The sequence below is a fragment of the Crocuta crocuta genome, unplaced genomic scaffold, assembly GCF_008692635.1.
Source record: "Crocuta crocuta isolate KB4526 unplaced genomic scaffold, BGI_CrCroc_1.0 scaffold113, whole genome shotgun sequence".
NCBI classification, from domain to species: Eukaryota; Metazoa; Chordata; class Mammalia; order Carnivora; family Hyaenidae; genus Crocuta; species Crocuta crocuta.
The window spans coordinates 5046715-5065236 of NW_027530368.1; the positions used below are offsets into that span (position 1 = coordinate 5046715).

Genomic DNA, 18522 nt, shown 5'->3' on the forward strand with positions numbered 1-18522 from the left:
AACACAGGTAGGGGGGAAGTAAGTGGAGATAAAGAAGAAACAAAACTGATCATGAGTTAATAATTATTGGTAGGCACATAGGGGTTCTTTTTAATCCTCGGTGTACTTTTCCACATGTTTACACTTTTACATAATAAAAGTTTCAAAAATGAAAAAGGAAGAAAGAAAATCAGAGAGGTGGGCTGGGGCCAGAAGAAGGCAGCCCTCATTGGGGCAAGGAATTTACATTTTGTCCTAAGTGCAATGGGAAGCCACTGGCAGGTTTGAAGCAATAGGATGAGGGGGTGTGATCTGATTTACATATTAAAAAGATCTCTCAGGCTGCTGAAGGGAGAGGCAGCACCCGTAGAGAATCTTGGGCGAGTCCCATGGATATGATAATAGGTGAGGTTGAAATGGTTGAAACAGAAAGAAACAGGCAGACTCCGCACATGTTTTGGAGCAAAGACAACAGAACTTGCTGATGAACTGACATGTGGGAGGCGAGGAAAGAAAAGAATCAAGTGTAACTCTAAATCTTTTCCCTGAGCAGCTGAGTAAAGAGTGGTGTCATTTACCTAGATGGGGACAAATTGGAGGAGGACTACCAGACTTAGGGGTGGGAGTGGGTGGGGAAGAAGTGGGGAGTGGGATTTAGAAGTTTTATTTTCAAGATGTTGAGTTTAGGATGTCCATTAAGCACCCAAATGGATTTGTCAAAAGGACGGCTGGTTATAAAATGTAAGTAGAGGTCAAGTCTAGATACATCAGCATGTGGATGGTATTGGATGAGATGGCCTAGGGAGAAAGTGATTTCAAGAACAGGGGACCTAGGACAAGCCTGGGCCTCTCTAGTCGTAGAGGTCCAGCAGAGGAGAGCCTAGAAAGGATGATCAAGAAAGATCAGTCCTTGAAGTAAAAGGAAAACCAGGATAGTGTGGTGTCCAGAGACTGAGGAAGGAGGGTGTGGTCAGTAACTGCCAAGGGAGGTAAGAGGAAGACACAGAAGGGAGGGTCAGATTTGGCAACATGGAAGTTCCTTGTGACCCTGACAAGACCTTTCGCAGCAGAATGGAGACTGAAGCCTGACCTATTAGACAGAAAAGTCATGAGGAGAGAGCCTCACTAGACAACAGAGACGTTGACTAGCATCGCTAGAAATGATCAAATGACTTAAAGTAAGATGTACTCTGATGTGTACAGGGATTAAAAGTTAGTGACCTTGAGGTGAAGGATCTGTACTCTGAAAACTATAAAACACTCATGAAAGAAATTGAAGATGACACAAACAAATGGAGAGATATTCCATGCTCATGGATTGGGAGAACAAATATTGCTAAAATGTCCAGACTACCCAAGGCAATTTACAGATTTAATATAATCCCTATCAAAATACCAACAGCATTTTTCACAGAACTAGAATAATCATAGAATTTGTATGGAACCACAGAAGACCCCAATTAGCCAAAGCAATCTTGAAAAAAAAAAGAACAAAACTGTTGGTATCACCATCCCAGATTTCAAGATATACTACAAAGCTGTAGTAATCAAAACAATATGGTGCTGGTACAAAAACAGACACATAGATCAATGGAACAGAATAGAGAACCCAGAACTAAACCAATGATTATACGATTGATTGATCTTCAACAAAGAGCAAGAATACACAATGGGAAAAAGTCTCTTCAAAAAATGGTGTTGGGAAAACTAGACAGCTACATGCAAAAGAATGAAACTGGACCATTTTCTTACACCATACACAAAATAAACTCTAAATAGATTAAAGACCTAAATGTGAGACCTGAAACCATGCAATTCCTAGAAGAAAACATGGGCAGTAATCTCTTTGACATCAGAGGTAGAAACATTTTTTCTAGACTGGTCTCCAAAGCCAAGGAAGACAAAAGCAAAATTAAACTACTGGGACTACACGGACATAAAAAGCTTTTCCACAGTGAAGTTGCACAGTGAAGAAAACCAGCAACAAAACAAAGCAACAACCCACTGAATGGGAGAAGATATTTGTAAATGATATAGCTGATAAGGGGTTAATGTCCAAAATATATACATTGTTTATGCAACTCAACATCAAAAAACAAAACAAAAACAAATAATCCAATTAAAAATGGGTAGAAGACATGAATAGCCATTTTCTCAATAAGACATACAGATGGCCAACAGACATACGAAAAGATGCTCAGCATCACTCATCATTAGGGAAATGTAAATCAAAACCACAATAAGCTATCATCTCACACCTATCAGAATGGCTAAAATTAAGAACACAAGAAACAACAAGTGTTGGTGAGGATGTAGAGAAAAAGAAATCCTCATTGCTGCTGGTAGAAGTGCAAACTGGTACAGCCTCTGTAGCAGATAGTATGGAGGTTCTTCAAAAAAGTAAAAATAGAACTACCATATGATTCAGTAATTCCACTACTGGGTATCCCAAAGAAAACAAAAACACTAACTTGAAAAGATATATGCACCCTATGTTTACTGCAGCATTATTTACAATAGCCAAGATATGGAATCAACCCAAGTGTCCATCTATATAGATGAATGGATAAAAAAGATCTGATATATATAATACAATGGAATATTACTCAACCGTGAAAAAGAATGAAATCTTGCCATTTGCAGCAACATGGATGGATCTAGAGGGTATTATTATTTTTAAGTTTTTAAATATTTTATTTATTTCTGAGAGAGAGACAGCATGAGCAGGAGAGGGTCAGAGAGAGAGAGGGAGATACAGAATCCAAAACAGGCTGTAGGCTCTGAGCTAGCTGTCAGCACAGAGCCTGACGTGGGGCTCGAACCCACGAACCGTAAGATCATGACCGGAGCCAAAGTCGGACGCTGAACCGACTGAGCCACCCACGTGCCCCTAGAGAGTGTTATGCTAAATAAGTCAGTCAGAGAAAGACAAATACTATATGATACCACTCATATGTGGAATTTAAGAAACAAAACAAATGAATGGAGAAAAAGAAGACAAACAAAAAAAACAGACTCCTAACTCTAGAAAACAAACTGGTGGTTACCAAAGGAGAAGTGGGGGGATGGGAGAAATAGGTGAAGGGGATTAAGAGTACTCTTATCATTATGAGTACTGAGCAATGTAAAGAATTGTTTAGTCACTAGATTGTGCACCTGAAACACATGTAACACTGTATATTAATTATATTGGAATTTTAAGAAATAAATACATAAAAATTAAAAATTAGTTAGCCAGACCCTCTTCAAATAAAAATCAAGAATTAAAAACATCAGCAAGCAAAACACAGGCTAGTGACCGGTGGGGACCATCTCAGTTGGATTATGATTTAGAGACAATTTATTGATTAACACCAAAGTGCCCTGAATATTGTGAACGTATTTACTAATTTATTTATACGTGATTTATGTTGTGGAAGGTAGTGTAGAGAAATACATATAGCTCAATATAAAAAATAAATACGTAGATGTGGAAATTCAGTGACAGGACATAAAACACAGAAAACTAAAGTAAAACTAGGGAGGTGAGAAGGAAACCAAAATGCAGACCTTACGAGCCTGTGTTAGAAGGAAGCCACAGATTTTTCTGCATAGAAGCCAAAGTAAGAGGGAACTGTAATCGGCAATGAGACTCACTGTGTCTGTAAGAGGAAAAGAGACCAGTTGCCCAAGAAATGCCCTGCTTTTATTTGTACTGAGTTTACGGAGAGGACATCTTCATTACTAGAGCTCTCTGGGCTCCCTGATTTAGCAGTAGAGGGCAGAATCAAACTAGCTTTGGTTTTAAATATATCTTTCCCTCTGTGTTTGACACTAAGCATTATAAAGGCCTTTTGCAACCTATATTTTGATATTCTGAATTCTGTTTTCTTGTCTTTAAAAACATCTTTAAAAACAATCTAATTAGGGGTGCCTCGGTGGCTTAGTTGGTTAAGTGTCCAACTCTTGGTTTTGGCTCAGGTCATGATCTCACGGTTCGTGGTTTGGGTCCTGCATCAGGCTCTGCGCTGATGGTGTGGAGCCTGCTTGGGATTCTCTCTCTCCTTCTTTCTCTCTGCTCCTCCCCCACTCGCTGTCTCTCTCAAGATAAATAAATAAACTTAAAATAATTAAAACAATTTTTTTTAATGTTTTATTTATTTTTGAGAGAGAGAGAGACAGCGTGAGCAGAGGAAGGTCAGAGAGAGAGGGAGACACAGAATCTGAAGCAGGCTCCAGGCTTTGAGCTAGCTGTCAGCACAGAGCCCGATGTGGGGCTCGAACCCATGAACCGTGAGATCATGACCTCAGCCAAAGTCGGACACTTAACCGACTGAGTCACCCAGGCGCCCCTTAAAATAATTTTTTAAGTGACCTAATTAATCACAAACCAGCACTAACATCGTTCTGCCTTGTCTCCCTTCTCTTAATTTGTCAGGTGTCTGCCATTCTGGTGTGCATTTGATTGGCTTAGGTTGCACATGGAGAAGGATCTAAGTGATATTATTTTTTAATGAAAAAATAGTATATTTGTTTATTTTGAGAGAGAGAGAGAGTGCACACAAGCAGGGGAGGAGCACAGAGAGAGGGAGAGAGAAAAAGAATCCTAAGCAGGATGTGGGGCTCTGTCTCATGAACTAGAGATCATGACCTGAGCTGAAACCAAGAGTTGACTACTCAACCGACTGAGCCACCCAGGTGCCCCTACGTGATACTCTTGGTGCCCAGATGTCAATGGAGTTTAGACCGAGCTAGATACCTTCTTTTGTTCTAGCTGGTGCTATGTGCTTTTACGATGCTAAGAGCTCACAAGCTGAGGGTAGGAAGAGACAGCCAAGGCTAAATTTAGGGCTCAGGTCACATAGTAGATCTATTACTCGTGATTTTCCTGATAGTGTCCCTTTGGTAAATGGTGGTAGTGTGTTATGGTGATGGGAGACAACAGAACAGGGAGATGATATGAATTATTGCAAAGGGAGAAGGGTTTTGCATCTTCTATAAGCCTTGGTTAAAATGTACCCATAGCCTTGTGCCCAGTGAAATCTAATATTCATGAAGACAGTTTTGTCTCCTCTATGTCACTCTGGGGGTCACAAACACTATAAAGGGAATTGTAACACTGGGGGAGATTTCATCTGTGGGTACTGTGTGCAGGAGACACCGTGGGCTATGGTGAGAGGTAGTAAAGTGTAGTAGGAGAGGACACAGACGTTGGTGTGGGGATAGACCTGGCTTTGAATCTTGGCTTCAACCCTTTCTAGCTGTGCTGTATCTAGGGGAAGTTTCCTTTCCTCGCCTGTACATTAAGAGAAGTGATATCAACTCACACAATTGTAATAACAAAGCAGAATAATATAAGAAAGCACTTGGCACAGAATCCAGCAAACAGTAAACACTAAAACAAAACGTCAAACTCAATGGCTATCATCATCATCATTATTATTAAATGTGACTTCAACAACATCTCCATAATAAACATAAGAGTGAGATTCTTATATCTGTTTCTGATAATATCTCTTAACATAAGCCTATGGGATAATAATGCCAAAGCAAAATCCAGAATAGACCATTTGTACAGGTGGCAAAAACAGTGTAGAATAGATATAAGTCTCTCTGATGATTTAACTTGATCCAAAGGTATAACATGGACCATCTAAAGGAATAGAGGGGGCCCCTGGGTGGCTCAGTCGGTTAAGTGTCTGATTTCAGCTCAGGTCATGATTTCGCGGTTCGTGAGTTCAAGCCCCATGTTGGGCTCTGCACTGACAGCTCAGAGCCTGGAGCCTACTTTGGATTCTGTGTCTCCCTCTCTCTCTGCCTCTCCCCCACTGCGCTCTGTCTCTCTCAAAAAAATGAATAAACATCAGAAATAAAATAAAGGGATAGAAGATTTTTATGGCCTTGGGGTAGTTCTCTAGTAAGTCAGACTTTGCTCACTGTGGCCTACATCAAGTCCATCCAAAGGTCTTAGGTACCAGAGAGTTGGGCCTTATTTGCTGAAAGCCCAAACTTTTACCTCCTAGATATCTAATATAATCAGCATCTAACACTTAGTCACTTCCCTCTATACATCTGACAGAGGGAAGTAGAAATCAATGACGTTAACTTCCTTGGGCACGGTTACAGGCTGAATTGTAACTGCCCCAAAAGATATGGTGAGGTACGGTGAGGTCCTAAGCCTTGTACCTCAGAATGTATCCTCATTTGGAAATAGGGTCATTGCAGATATAATTAATTAAATTAAGATGAGGTCACTCTGGAGTAGGGTGAGCCCCTAATCCAATATGACTGGTGTCTTTATAAGAAGACAGTANGGGTGGCTCAGTCAGTTAAGCATCTGACTTTGGCTCAGGTCAGGATCTCACAGCTTGTGAGTTCAAGCCCCACATTGGGCTCTGTGCTGACAGCTCAGAGCCTGGAGCCTGCTTTGAATTCTGTGTCTCCCTTTCTCTGCTCCTCCTCTGCTCATGCTCACTCTCTCCCTCTCCCTCTCTCTCTCTCCCTTTCTCTCTCTCTTAAAAAGTCATTAAAAAAATAAAAGATTAAAAAGAAGACAACGGTACATGAAGACACCACGGGAGTTAAACAGTGGCAAGCCGAAGGGTGCCCAAGACCACCTAGGAAGTCACCAGAAGCTAGGAGGAGGCAGGGAAGGAGTCCCCTACAGGTTTCAGAGGGATCCTGGCCATGCCAACACCTTGATTTTGGGTTTCTGGCCTCCAGAACTGTAAGACATCACATTTCTATTATTTTAAGCTACTCCATTTATAGGACTTGGTTATGGCAGCCCTAGGAAACGAAAACAGGCACTTTAATTCTTCTACTATGCATCAGTACTAATAAGAAAATTGATGATTTGTTGTCAAAATTCCAACATGGTCTAACCTAGCCACTGGCTCCACTATGAGATAGCTTTCTGAGTGAAATACTTCACAGGGTTCTTTTGGAGCTTCAGTATTGAAAAAATTTTGGATGGTGCCCAAACACTGCATTGGACTTTAACACAAACTGCATTGCTGAGGAATGCTACTGTGGGGTTAAAATTAATATCTAACAAGATGAATCGATAGAGGGATTTGCAAAGATGTTTCAGCTTATCAATTAACATTCTAAGTGACTCATTCTTCCCAGAAAAAGGTAAGCTCAGAAAATTTGTTCTGGGTAGCCCTAAAGTCCCCGTATTGATCAAATTCCAGGGCAAAATGCACCATTATCTGTTCCAGGAAGGCAAGGGAGTCTGTCCCAGGAAGTCTTCTTGTGATAGCAGACAAAGGAAACAGGGAGGATGTAGGAAAGAATAACAAAAATGAGCAGCTAGAAATAGGTGTTAGATCACAATGAAGTATTACTCAGTTATTATAATAATCAGGAAGGTAATAATGTCAAAAATTGGAATATGATACAGTGGAAGATTGTAGCTTCACAACCACCTCAGGAGCCTTCTGGGTATAATCTGAAGCTGAGCCTCATAGGCAGAGGGCAGGGAGAGAACAAGGAAAGAAAGAGGCAAGCCCCTCCATGTCTGCAGGTGGCACTTTTACCATTAGCAAAGGGAACTTACACATGAGACTCGTCTTGGGCTGCACCAAGACAAATTGATCCCTGAACTAATCCTCCAAATCTTAAAAGTTTATAAAGAGGTCCTAAATGGGCTCAGTCACGTACACCATGCAGGTGTCTCAAACACCACATTGCCATCTCAGGGCTATATCCTTGGAGCAGCTTCAGGGAGCAGGAAAGGTAGGTGGAACCCACATTCCAGAGGCAGTGGAGGGAGTGAGGAGCCTCCAATTGCCCAGGTCTAGCTCACGGGTCAGTCAGTGGTCATGTCCTTTTTGATGATGATCCCCCAACAAATACTAATCAGCAATAAAAAAGGAATCAAAGAACAAACTGCCATTACTTATAGCAACAAGGATGGATTGCCAAAAATATAATAACCAGCAAAGAAGCCAGACACAAAGAATACATACTCTATGATTCCATTGATAGAATGTTCTAGAACAGACAAACCTAATCTATGGTAATAACAATCAGAACAGTGGTTGTACTTCTGGGGTGGAGTGGGAGCAGGGTGGGGACTGACTCAGAAGAGGCATAAAGGAACTTCTTGGAGTAAGGAAATGTTCTAGCTTCTTTAAAAAAATCATTTATTTATTTATTTATTTATTTTGAGGGGAAGGAGGGCACGAGCAGGGGAGGGGCAGAGAAACAGGGAGAGAGAGAATTCCAAGCAGGCTCTGCGCTGACAGCACAGATTGATGCAGAGCTCAATCTCACAAACCATAAGATCATGACTTGAGGTGAAATCATGAGTTGGATGTTTAAGCAACTGAGCCACCCAGGTGCCCTTGTTCTATCTATCTTGATAGAGGAGTAGGTTATATGGTTCCTATGTTTGTCAAAATTCATCTACTCCAACCTTAAGAGTGTTGCATTTCACTATATGTAAATTAAACATCTATTTTAAAAATGTTTTAAATATTTGAATACAGTAGCTTTAAAAATATTTTCTCAGGGGCACCTGGGTGGCTCAGTCGGTTAAGCGTCCAACTTTGGCTCAGGTCATGATCTCATGGTTCGTGGGTTTGAGTCCTGCGTCGGGCTCTGTGCTGACGGCTAGCTCAGAGCCTGGAGCCTGTTTGGTATTCTGTGTCTCCCTCTCTCTCTGACCCTCCCCTGCTCACGCTGTCTCTCTCGCGCGCACGCAGGAAAAAAAATTTTTTTCAAATTAAAAAGAAATTTTTTTTCAGAGCATCTGGGTGGCTCAGTCGGTTGAGTGTCCACTTTCATCTTAGGTAATGATTTCATGGTTCGTGGGTTCTAGCCCCACATCAGGTTCTGCACTGACAGCTCAGAGAGTGGAGCCTTTTTTGGATTCTGTGCCCCTCTCTCTCTCTCTCTCTGCCCCCCCCCCGCCTTGTACTCTCTCTCTTTCTCTCTCTCAAATATAAAATAAACTTAAAAACAAAAATATTTTGTTTTTAGAAATGTATCATATGGTCATTGTAGAGATATGGGGAATTAAAAAAAAAAAGAAAAAAATTAAAACAGACATAATTCCACCACCTAGAATAAATGATTTTAATATGCCACAAAATATAAACATGTTAGCAAAGTGAAGATTAGAATGAAAACATAATTGTTATTTATGCTATTATCACTACTGTTTAAAAATTATTATACACGTGAGTAGGATCTAAAGTAAAATGATGGAAAACAATTCCTTACTCTTTAAAAATGTCCTTTATCTGTCCAATAAATAATAGTGATGTTGGAAAAAGAGGTCCTAGGAGGAAAGATGAGAGGAACTGAGGTAATTGTCCTCTAGTGGAAAGCACTCTAAAAGGTCATTTGGTTACAGGCTTTGCATGTCAGAAGCCTGTGAGTTTGTTGCAGACAGGAAGACTGTCCCATTAACTTTGAGTCCCCTGAGCTGAGTACCACATCTGACACAAAGTCAGGATACCGTAAATGTTTCTTTCTTTTTTTTTTTAATTTTTAATGTTTATTTATTTTTGAGAGCGAGAGAGAGACAGAGTTCAAGTTGGGGAGGGGCAGAGAGAGAGGGAGACAGAATCCGAAGCATGTTCCGGGCTCTGAGCTGTGTGCACAGAGCCTGATGCAGGGCTCGAACCCATGAATGGTGAGATCATGACCTGAGCCGAAGTCGGACGCTTAACTGAGCCACCAGGCGTCCCTAGAGGAAATGAATTTTGAAAGAATGCATAGAGATTTGGAGTAGATATGAGTAAGGTTTTGATAGTCAGGGATGATGAAGAAAATTCTAGAATGTCTAATGTAAAACAATGTTATGAGTATATTACCATTTGTTCAAGATAGTTTACACATCTATCTTTCTAAAAGAGGCCATTTAAAGCTGAAGGGAGCTCTAGGTCCTCTCCAGGTGTAAGATTCTACTGCTATTATTCCTTCTGAGAAGATCAGGAATCAGAATCACCTGCCTGTTCAGATACCTTACTTGGGTGAGAGAAGGAGAACAGATGGCCAGCCTCAGGTAGAGCCTGTTTGCAGCAAAGAGGCTCAGCTTCCACATCAGCATTGAACTTTGTGGAACTCTCCGAGGGATCCAATTCCCTGCCTGTCCCAAAGATCAGATAATGCAGCTCTGAGGAGTCCGGTCATAGTCAAACACAGGAAGCAGATGACAAGCCCAGACGGCTAGCATACACCCTTGATAAGCCTGATGAGGTTACAGCAAAATGTGGATGGCACTTGTCTCCCCATGTTAGAGCCTGCGGGCTTCTTGGTTTTTCTTTTTCATTTGTAGAAAATTCCCACAGTGAACATGTAGTGCTCCCGCAGAGAGAAAACTACAACTTATTTCTGTATCTCAGGGTGTCAGACAGATTCAAAGGATTATCTTTTTGAATTAATTTTCAGGGTGAAGTTACCCATCACCCCTGAAAGAAATTAAAATAGTGCTTAAAACAAAAAAAGGAGACTGCCTTTTCATTTCCTTCTCTCTCCTCTCTGTTAGGCAAACAATCTTCTGTAAAGTCAACAGTCCCTGTGTACACATCCCGTACCTGTCTGTGGCTGGCACCAGGTACGGTGAGGCACTCCCCAACTTACCATGGCCATGACTCTAGATCAGGAGCAGAGTTCAGTCACCCAAGCAGAAGTTCCTCTGTGATAAAAGCAGAGGGGAAATTACTGTGATGAGAGATGTGGCATTAAAATCATTCAACAGGATAACTTGTAGTTTGCACAAAGTTAAACAATTAGGAAATAGCATCCACTTTCATCAGAAGGCCTGCTATTGATTAGCCAAAGATAGAAAGGCCAGGGTAATAATTAAAGACAAACTGCTCAAACAGGCAAATGTATCACTCCAATAAAATACTTCCCTGCCCATTCTTCTGTTTGGAGATACACATTACAGAAGTGATTCCTACTGTTTGTTAGGATGAAGTATATTACTTGTACTCAAGCCAAACCTGGATTCTGACCTGTAAGCTCTAGTGGAAAAGAGGTGCCTCCTTGGAGAAAAGATAATCAACTGCATAAGGGAGAAGTACCACATCCAGCCCACACTCTATGCGTGCGTGTTCTATGTATGTGTGCGTGCGTGTGTATGTGTGTGAGCACGCGTGTGTGATGGCCTGTGGCCCAGCCAACATTAGACTTGTCATTTCCAGATGATCTCTCACTGCCACCATCTCAGGACGTACAGGCGCTTCCTCCTTAAATACTCGGCTTTGTGCTCGGTTCTCTTCAGCAAGGATGTTCAGATCATCATACACGTACTCGGCCATTTAAAAGGCAAGGAAAGCCTTGATTGGAGGCTACGAGTCTTGGCCTCATGACAGATAGGCAGGTCTCTGAGGAAGACCTGACTTCCTGTTCCCATAGCTGAGTCCTATGGGAAAGGCTTCTTTCCTAAGCATTTTGTTGGCTCCCCGATCCTCAAAAAAATCATCCCGGAACCAGAAGCAGGGGCATCATCTGGGAGCAGTGTCAGGCCCCCACTCCACACCTACTGCCAGAATCTGCATTTTAACAAGATTCCCCCAATATCTGTCTGCACACTAGTTTGAAAAGCATTGGCCTAGACCATCCTACCAAGCAGCACTTTTCAATTATTCCCCGAGAATTAACTCGTTTTATTACCAACTGAGTCAGGGATGCTCATCTTCACGTCTCATCTTGCAGCTCTGCTGAGGCTCAGCTCCATTCTTCCCTGTCTCCCATCACTCACTGCCCACTTCCCTTATAGCTACAGAGGGGCTCAATTCCTTCCTGAGGGGAATGCCTACTTGTTCTGGGGCACAGTCGGAGCAAAGGAGCAGAGGTGGGAATGAGCAGTGGCCTCGGGGACAATGAGGAGACGAGGCTGCCGGAGCAGAGGACTCATTTGAGGGAAGGCTTAGAGATAAGGTTGGAAAAGCAGGTGGGAGATTGATTAGGCAAGGCCTCCTATGCCCAACTGAGGAGTCTGACTTGATACTGTAGGTAATGGTAAAATAGTGGAAAGGTTTTGGGTTTTGCAGAGAACTGATATAACAGAAGGCATGCTTCATCAAGGCACTATTCTGCGGGGCAGCCAGGAGTGAGAGACAGGGGGTCAGGAAGTCTTGAGAAAGCACTAAGGAACAGTCAGACAGAGGCAGAGACCTGGGCGGGTGTGGCACCTGCAACAGAATCTGCATAGAAAATATTTAGAAGAAATTCTTTACTGGATTTTGTGGCTCATGGGCTGTATGGATTTATTCATTCAATCACCAAACTGTTATAAAGTACCTCTATATTCCAGGCACTGATTTAGTTGACAGAGATAATACAGTGAATAAGACAAAGAACATGACTTCAAGGAGCTTTCAAGGAAAGATAGACAACAAATAAACAAATGAATAAGATAAGTTCAAATCAGCAAGATGAAAATACAATGGGACAATGCTATCGAACAGAGAGCAGCAGACTACAGCTCATGGGCCAAATCCAGTTTTTGTATAGCCTATAGGTTAAGAATGGTTTTTACATTTTCAGTGGTGGACAAAAAGTTAAAAGAATAATATTTCGTGACACATTATATAAAATTATATAAAACTCAAATCTCAGTGTTCATAAATAAAGACCCACTGGAGCATTGTCACATCCATTCATTTACATATTATCTTTGACTGCTTTCAGGCTACAATGAGAGTTTGTGACAGACTATATGGCTCACAAGAGCTGAAGATACTTAATACTTGGCCCTTCACAGAAAAAGTTTGCTGAATCCTGAGTTGGAGGATGATGTGATCAGGTCCCTGAGAAGGAGCTAGCCTGGACAGGGTGACCATCTCGAAGGAGATGACACCTGAGCTAAGACCTGAATAGGAGAAGAGGCTCGCTATTCAAAGTGCTCGAGGAGAACTATTGCAGGCAGAAGGAACAGTTAATGCAAAGGCCCTGAGGCAGCGATGAAGTTAGTGTGTTTGAGGAATGAGCAAAAGTGACATGAACAAGGACCAGAGTGGCATGAGATGGGGGTTGGAGTAAAGACAAGACTATTGGCCGGGGGGGCGGGGCGGGGGAGGCAGGAAGGGGTATTTCTCATTTGTCCAGAATGTGCTAGGGGAAGCCATGAGCAGGGCTCTTTGAGGCTTAGCCAGGACTTTGTCTGGAGGCCTTGTTTCACATCCTATGAATAATCAAAATGCGCCTATATCTCTCATTAAATATAATTTATATGTGAGTTGGATTGAGTGTCTGCTAATCCGTGGTCAACCTGGCAGACCCAGCTTTAGGAAGCAAGCACCCTCCCTTTGTTTCTATGTAGTTTGGGAATATGTAGTCCTCCCTTATGTGGTTTTGCTCAACCACAGTCCAGAGCTCATTCTCCTGACATCAGGTCAGTGGTGGCCTAATGCTACTTCACATGCCTACATCATCCACCTCACTTCATCTCATCACACAGACATTTTATCATCTCATCATCACAAGAAGAAGGGTAAGTACAGTACAATCAGATATTTTGCAAGAGAGACCACATTCATATAACTTTTATTATAGTACATCAATATAATTGTTTTAATTTAATATTAGCTCTTGTTAATCTCTTACTCTGCCCAATTTATAAACTAAACTTTATCACAGGTCTGTATGTATAGGGAAAAACAGTATATACAGGGTTCCACACTACCTGTGGTTTTAGGCATCTACTGGGGTTCTTGGAACATAGCCCCTGTGGATAAGGGGGAGCTACTGTAAATGGCAATGAGGAAGGGGTAGGGAAGGGAAAAGCCTCCCCAAAAGCCAGCCTTTAATATAAATACTTTCAGTCCTTTTGACCACATCCAAGAGGTGGAAAAAATGCTCGAGCAAAACCTTCTGGAAATACTGAGAGTCATTATTCAATGAGCTAGAAATAATTTACTAAAGGAAAAATATGTATCATACTTGAAAATAGCGTGCTTTTAGCCAATCTATTTTGAAACTTGGACAGCACATAGCATAAGCCCATTTACATAGAGACAGCTGTTGTATATTTATTATTTACTAGTGTCAAACGAGTTTCTCAGTCAATTATAGAAATGAATGCAGAAAATGGTACTCCTTGATTCTGTCCTTAGATATCAGATAATACATGTAAAGTTACTCCACACGAATGCTCACTAGCATATGTCTGGCACCTGTACGGTGAGTAACTCGTGGTAAGGATGGGCAGGAAGCAGAAAGGAGGGGATGGAATCACTTAGATTCCCCTGGTACAGAACTGTCGTAGCCCTCTTCCTAATGGCACAAAAATGATCAGTTCCCAAAGACAGGCCCTTCTTCCCCAAGCTCAACCTCTAAAAGTCCTCCCACATTTTCCTCCAGCCTGGAGAGCCAAGGACTCTTTATAGGAACTCTTTTTTGCCTCAGCTTCCTTGATTCATTCATTCTCTCTGAAGGCCAGCCTACCCGTCCATAAACATAAACTGAACAATAGGTTCAGGTTCACCAGGTTCACAAGGATTCAGACTTTGTGTTGGGGTTTTAAAAGCTCCTTTGCTGCTCACAGGCGGCACAAAATAATTAGTAACTGTGCTGCAGTTTTAGTAAAAAAGGCAAACCTACTCAGGTTTGGGCATGGCTCAAATGACCTTCCACCTTGAGGACTCTTCAAGATGGAAAGATGAAGATGGAAGGGACCACATGTTAGTGACATCTGAAAAAAAAGTCTAAAGGTCATGTACTATCTGGGTGGGAAACTGCAATTTCTTTAGAATATCTGAATCTACAACTAGGGCTCATGATAGGGCTCCTGAAAATTTTAAGACATAAGTTTTAGGGTAACTGAGAGAAAGCTGGCAACTAAACATAAAAGACCTATCCCAAGAGGGGCGCCTGGGTGGGTCAGTCTGTTAAGCATCTGATTCAGCTCAAGTTGGGATCTCCTGGTTGGTGAGTTCGAGCCCTGAATTGGGCTCTCTGTTCTCAGCACAGAGCCCACCTCAGATCCTCTGTCCCACTCTTCTTTGCCTCTCTCGCACTCTCCCTCTCTCTCTCTCTCTCTCAAAAATAAATACCCATTTAAAAAACAATAAGGAAGAGACGTATCCCCAGAGCAGTTACGTAAGGGAACACTAAGTTATAAAAGAGTTCAACTTCTTTCAGGAAAGATTACAAAAATTTGCAGAAGTATTTTATGATAGGTTCCTAAAGAAAAATTAGATATGTCGAGAACGGACCCGTATCATTTTCTGCTTGGAGGTACAAAAAGAAATCATTACACTATCCCACAAACTGGCCTATTGTATCACTGACAGATTCTTCTGACCTTAGGGCAGACGCAAGTGCACGGAACAAGGACCTCTGGGATTTCATGTATTATTTCGGTTGGCAGTACATGGAGGCAGCAGTGTGGTGGATTCCTCCCTGCTCACCCAGAATTTGGAAAACAGGCAAATTAGATTGTTTCCTGAGCATTAGACTAGCAAAATGAGCAAATAACCATCAAAACAAAGAGATGCAAATTTACTTCAATGAGAAAGAATGGCCCCGGAGCTAAGGCCGGCTGGCTGAAAGTATCAGCATATTTAAAGAAAGACTGTGTCCATTGGCAATGCAAACTCCACACAAAATCCTCAGAAAGGCTTCCTTTGAAAGATTCATCAAAGCCCTGTCCTAAGGAAAGGGTGGCTCCGCCTTAGGAACCGACGGTCCAGGATCAGCTCTCTTCTCCCCCTGCTGTGTTAGAGATCTAATACCCTTTGTTCTTTTTTTAAAAAATTTTTTTACATTTCATTTATTTTTGAGAGAGAGAGAGAGAGACGACATGAGCAGGGGAGGGTCAGAGAGAGGGAGACACAGAATCGAAAACAGGCTCTGAGCTAGCTGTCAACACAGAGCGCAAGGCGGGGCTCAAACCCACGAACCATGAGATCATGACCTGAGCTGAAGTCGGACCCTTAACCAACTGAGCCACCCAGGCACCCCTTTGTTCTGATTCCATGATTGCCAAGCAAACCCTGAACTAGAGTTTGGCTTCCCACGTGGACCGGTCTTCAAAGTACAGGGGTATTTCTAAGTAACAATTCTCAATGTGATAAATAAATTATCAGCGTGTGTGTGTCTGCATTTGACAGCATATGTGTGGGTGAGCCTGTAAATATGAACCTGCCCCTGAGAGCTGAAGCCTTTCTTAGTGTGCTGATGAATGCAATTGCTCCGGTCTTGCTGGAGGTGGCACGGTGATGAATTCTCCCCAGTACCGGATGCTCCCCTTGAGACCTCACTTAACTTGGTGGCCTCCGTTCAGATTAACGACATTGACCCAGGTCCCAGGACAGGCAACCAGAACGTTCATTATGAAGGGATTTGCTGTCCTTGTGGCACATTCTTACTGAATCCCTCTCTTCCCTGGAAGATCACATGCGAGTGAGTCACTCATCATTTTTCTATGGTACATGGTTTCATTTTACAACCCACAGGATGACAAATTTAAACTTCTAGTCTGGGGATTTGTGGAGGGTATGACTGGGCCCCACCCGAGGACTAAGGGCTTTCAAAACTGTCCATGAAATAGGAAAATGAATGTAACCCTTTTCCTTTGGAACTTAGATCCTTCTAAAGGTAAAGGAAGTTTTGTTGCTGTGATGAGGTTTGAGTCTGGAGAAATAAGCATTTTCAAACATTTAATCAAGAACAAAATGTGTTAAGCTAAATGAAGGCAGATGAATTTGGAAACCTGTCTGCTAAGCAATCTTAAGGAAGAATCTATTCCGACCCAAGACCTGAAAAATAATTTATTGACCTCTTTTGTCCAAATTTTAGCCACTTATTCACTGTACTGTGGGGGACAATAATAGTAATTTCAATCCATAAATGATTTTAAAACACGTGTTTTACATTGAATTTAAAATAGCCCCACTGCTGCTCTACCATTCCCATGTCATGCCAAAGTCTATTAAAGTTTTTTCTCTACTCCAATGATTCCTTCCAAATGGCAGGGGAAAGGAGGGAAGGTACATTTATTGATACTCCTTTACATTATCTTAATCGACCCAATAACTTTTGGAGTCATGATTTTTTTAACGTTTATTTTTGAGAGAGAGAAATAGAGCATGAGCAAGAGGAGGGGTAGAGAGAGAGGGAGACACGGAATCTGAAGCAGGCTCCCGGCTCTGAGCTGTCAGCACAGAGCCCAATGCGGGGCTTGAACTCATGAATCACGAGATCATGACCTGAGCCGAAGTCGGATGCTTAACCGACTCAGCCACCTAGGTGTTCCTGGAGTTGTGATTATTATCTCCACTTTACAAACCACCTGGAAGATATAATAATGAATGAGTTATGGTGAGTTATGGTGAGTCTGGCTATCGTGAGTTCTATATTGTATTAAGAGATAAGATTAGAAAAGAAAAAAGGCAGCTGAGGTGGTGTAAATGCTGGCTGGGAGAGTGGCTGGGTCCTGTACTCTTAGTTCAATGCTTGCCTTGCTAAATGTCTCTGTGCCTCACATAATACCTCAGTTTCCCCAGGCACAAGCTTCGAGTAGGGCACAACCAAAGCATATCCTGATAAACTTTGTAAATGTGTAGCTACCCTACCTTGTTTCTCTGGGTGGTGTCTTTAGCCTGCAGTGTATAGTGCTTCAGATTTTCCCAAGTGATTTTTTTTTTTTTAATTTTTTAAATGTTTTATTTATTTCTGAGAGAGAAAGAGCGAGAGCGAGAGCGAGAAAGAGAGAAAGACACAGAGTGAGTAGGGAGGATCAGAGAGAGAGGGAGATACAGAATCTGAAACAGGCTCCAGGCTCTGAGCTATCTGTTAGCACAGAGCCCGACATGGGACTCGAACCCACGAACCGTGAGATTATGACCTGAGCCAAAGTCGAATGCTTAACCGACTGGGCCACCCAGGCTCTCCCCAGGTGATTTTCTTCCTGTTATCTGAGCAACTCCCAGTACTGCCTGTGGACTGGAGACCTTTGGCATTCTCACTGGCGGGTCTTTTGTTGGTGGCAATTTTTTTTTTTTTGGTTTTGTTTTGTTTTGTTTTTAACTCTTATGCGTTTTACTTGCAAACAAACTGTTTGGACTCCCCGCCTCTCGGGTCAGTGACCATAGAAACAAGAAGTTGATGTACTGACAATGCTGATTATTACTCACAATCATGGGACTGATATGATAGTTTCACTGATGATTCATGCACATTTGTTCATTCATTCATTCATTCATTCATTCATTTAATATTATTGGAATGCCTGCCGTGATCGTATAGTGGTTAGTACTCTGCGTTGTGGAATGCCTGCTCCATGCCAGACACCATTTTAGGTGCTAAATGGCATATCTTAATTTCCACCTATATACCCTTCATGCAGAAAATATCCCCTATGCTCTGCCTATTCAAGAGTAGTCTATCACTTAAAAAAGAAATCCTGGAGGCTGCTAGCGATAACTCCATTGAACTTGCTTCCTGCTGCAAGGACTCTCTACAAAGGGTTCTTAAATGGTTAGCCTTTAGTCATCCTTTGTCTGCTCCTGAGGCTTAGCCTCCATGGGGTGGGCTCTGCCGCTGTGGGCAGCTCAGCATCAGGAAAGCTAGCCTCGTATTCCTTACTCTGTGCATTGG

At 42.1% G+C, this 18522-nt stretch overlaps 1 protein-coding gene across 2 annotated transcripts in view; it reads right to left on the bottom strand.

The window, feature by feature from the left end:
- ANXA4 (annexin A4) overlaps nucleotides 1–18522 on the bottom strand; it is a 64531-nt gene that overhangs the window by 28975 nt on the left and 17034 nt on the right. For both annotated transcript variants that reach the window (XM_077766359.1, XM_077766360.1), the window contains exon 2: nucleotides 10555–10609. In XM_077766359.1, coding sequence (XP_077622485.1) covers nucleotides 10555–10563 — 9 coding nt within the window. In that variant the 5' untranslated portion in view covers nucleotides 10564–10609. The remainder of the gene's footprint in view (nucleotides 1–10554; nucleotides 10610–18522) is intronic.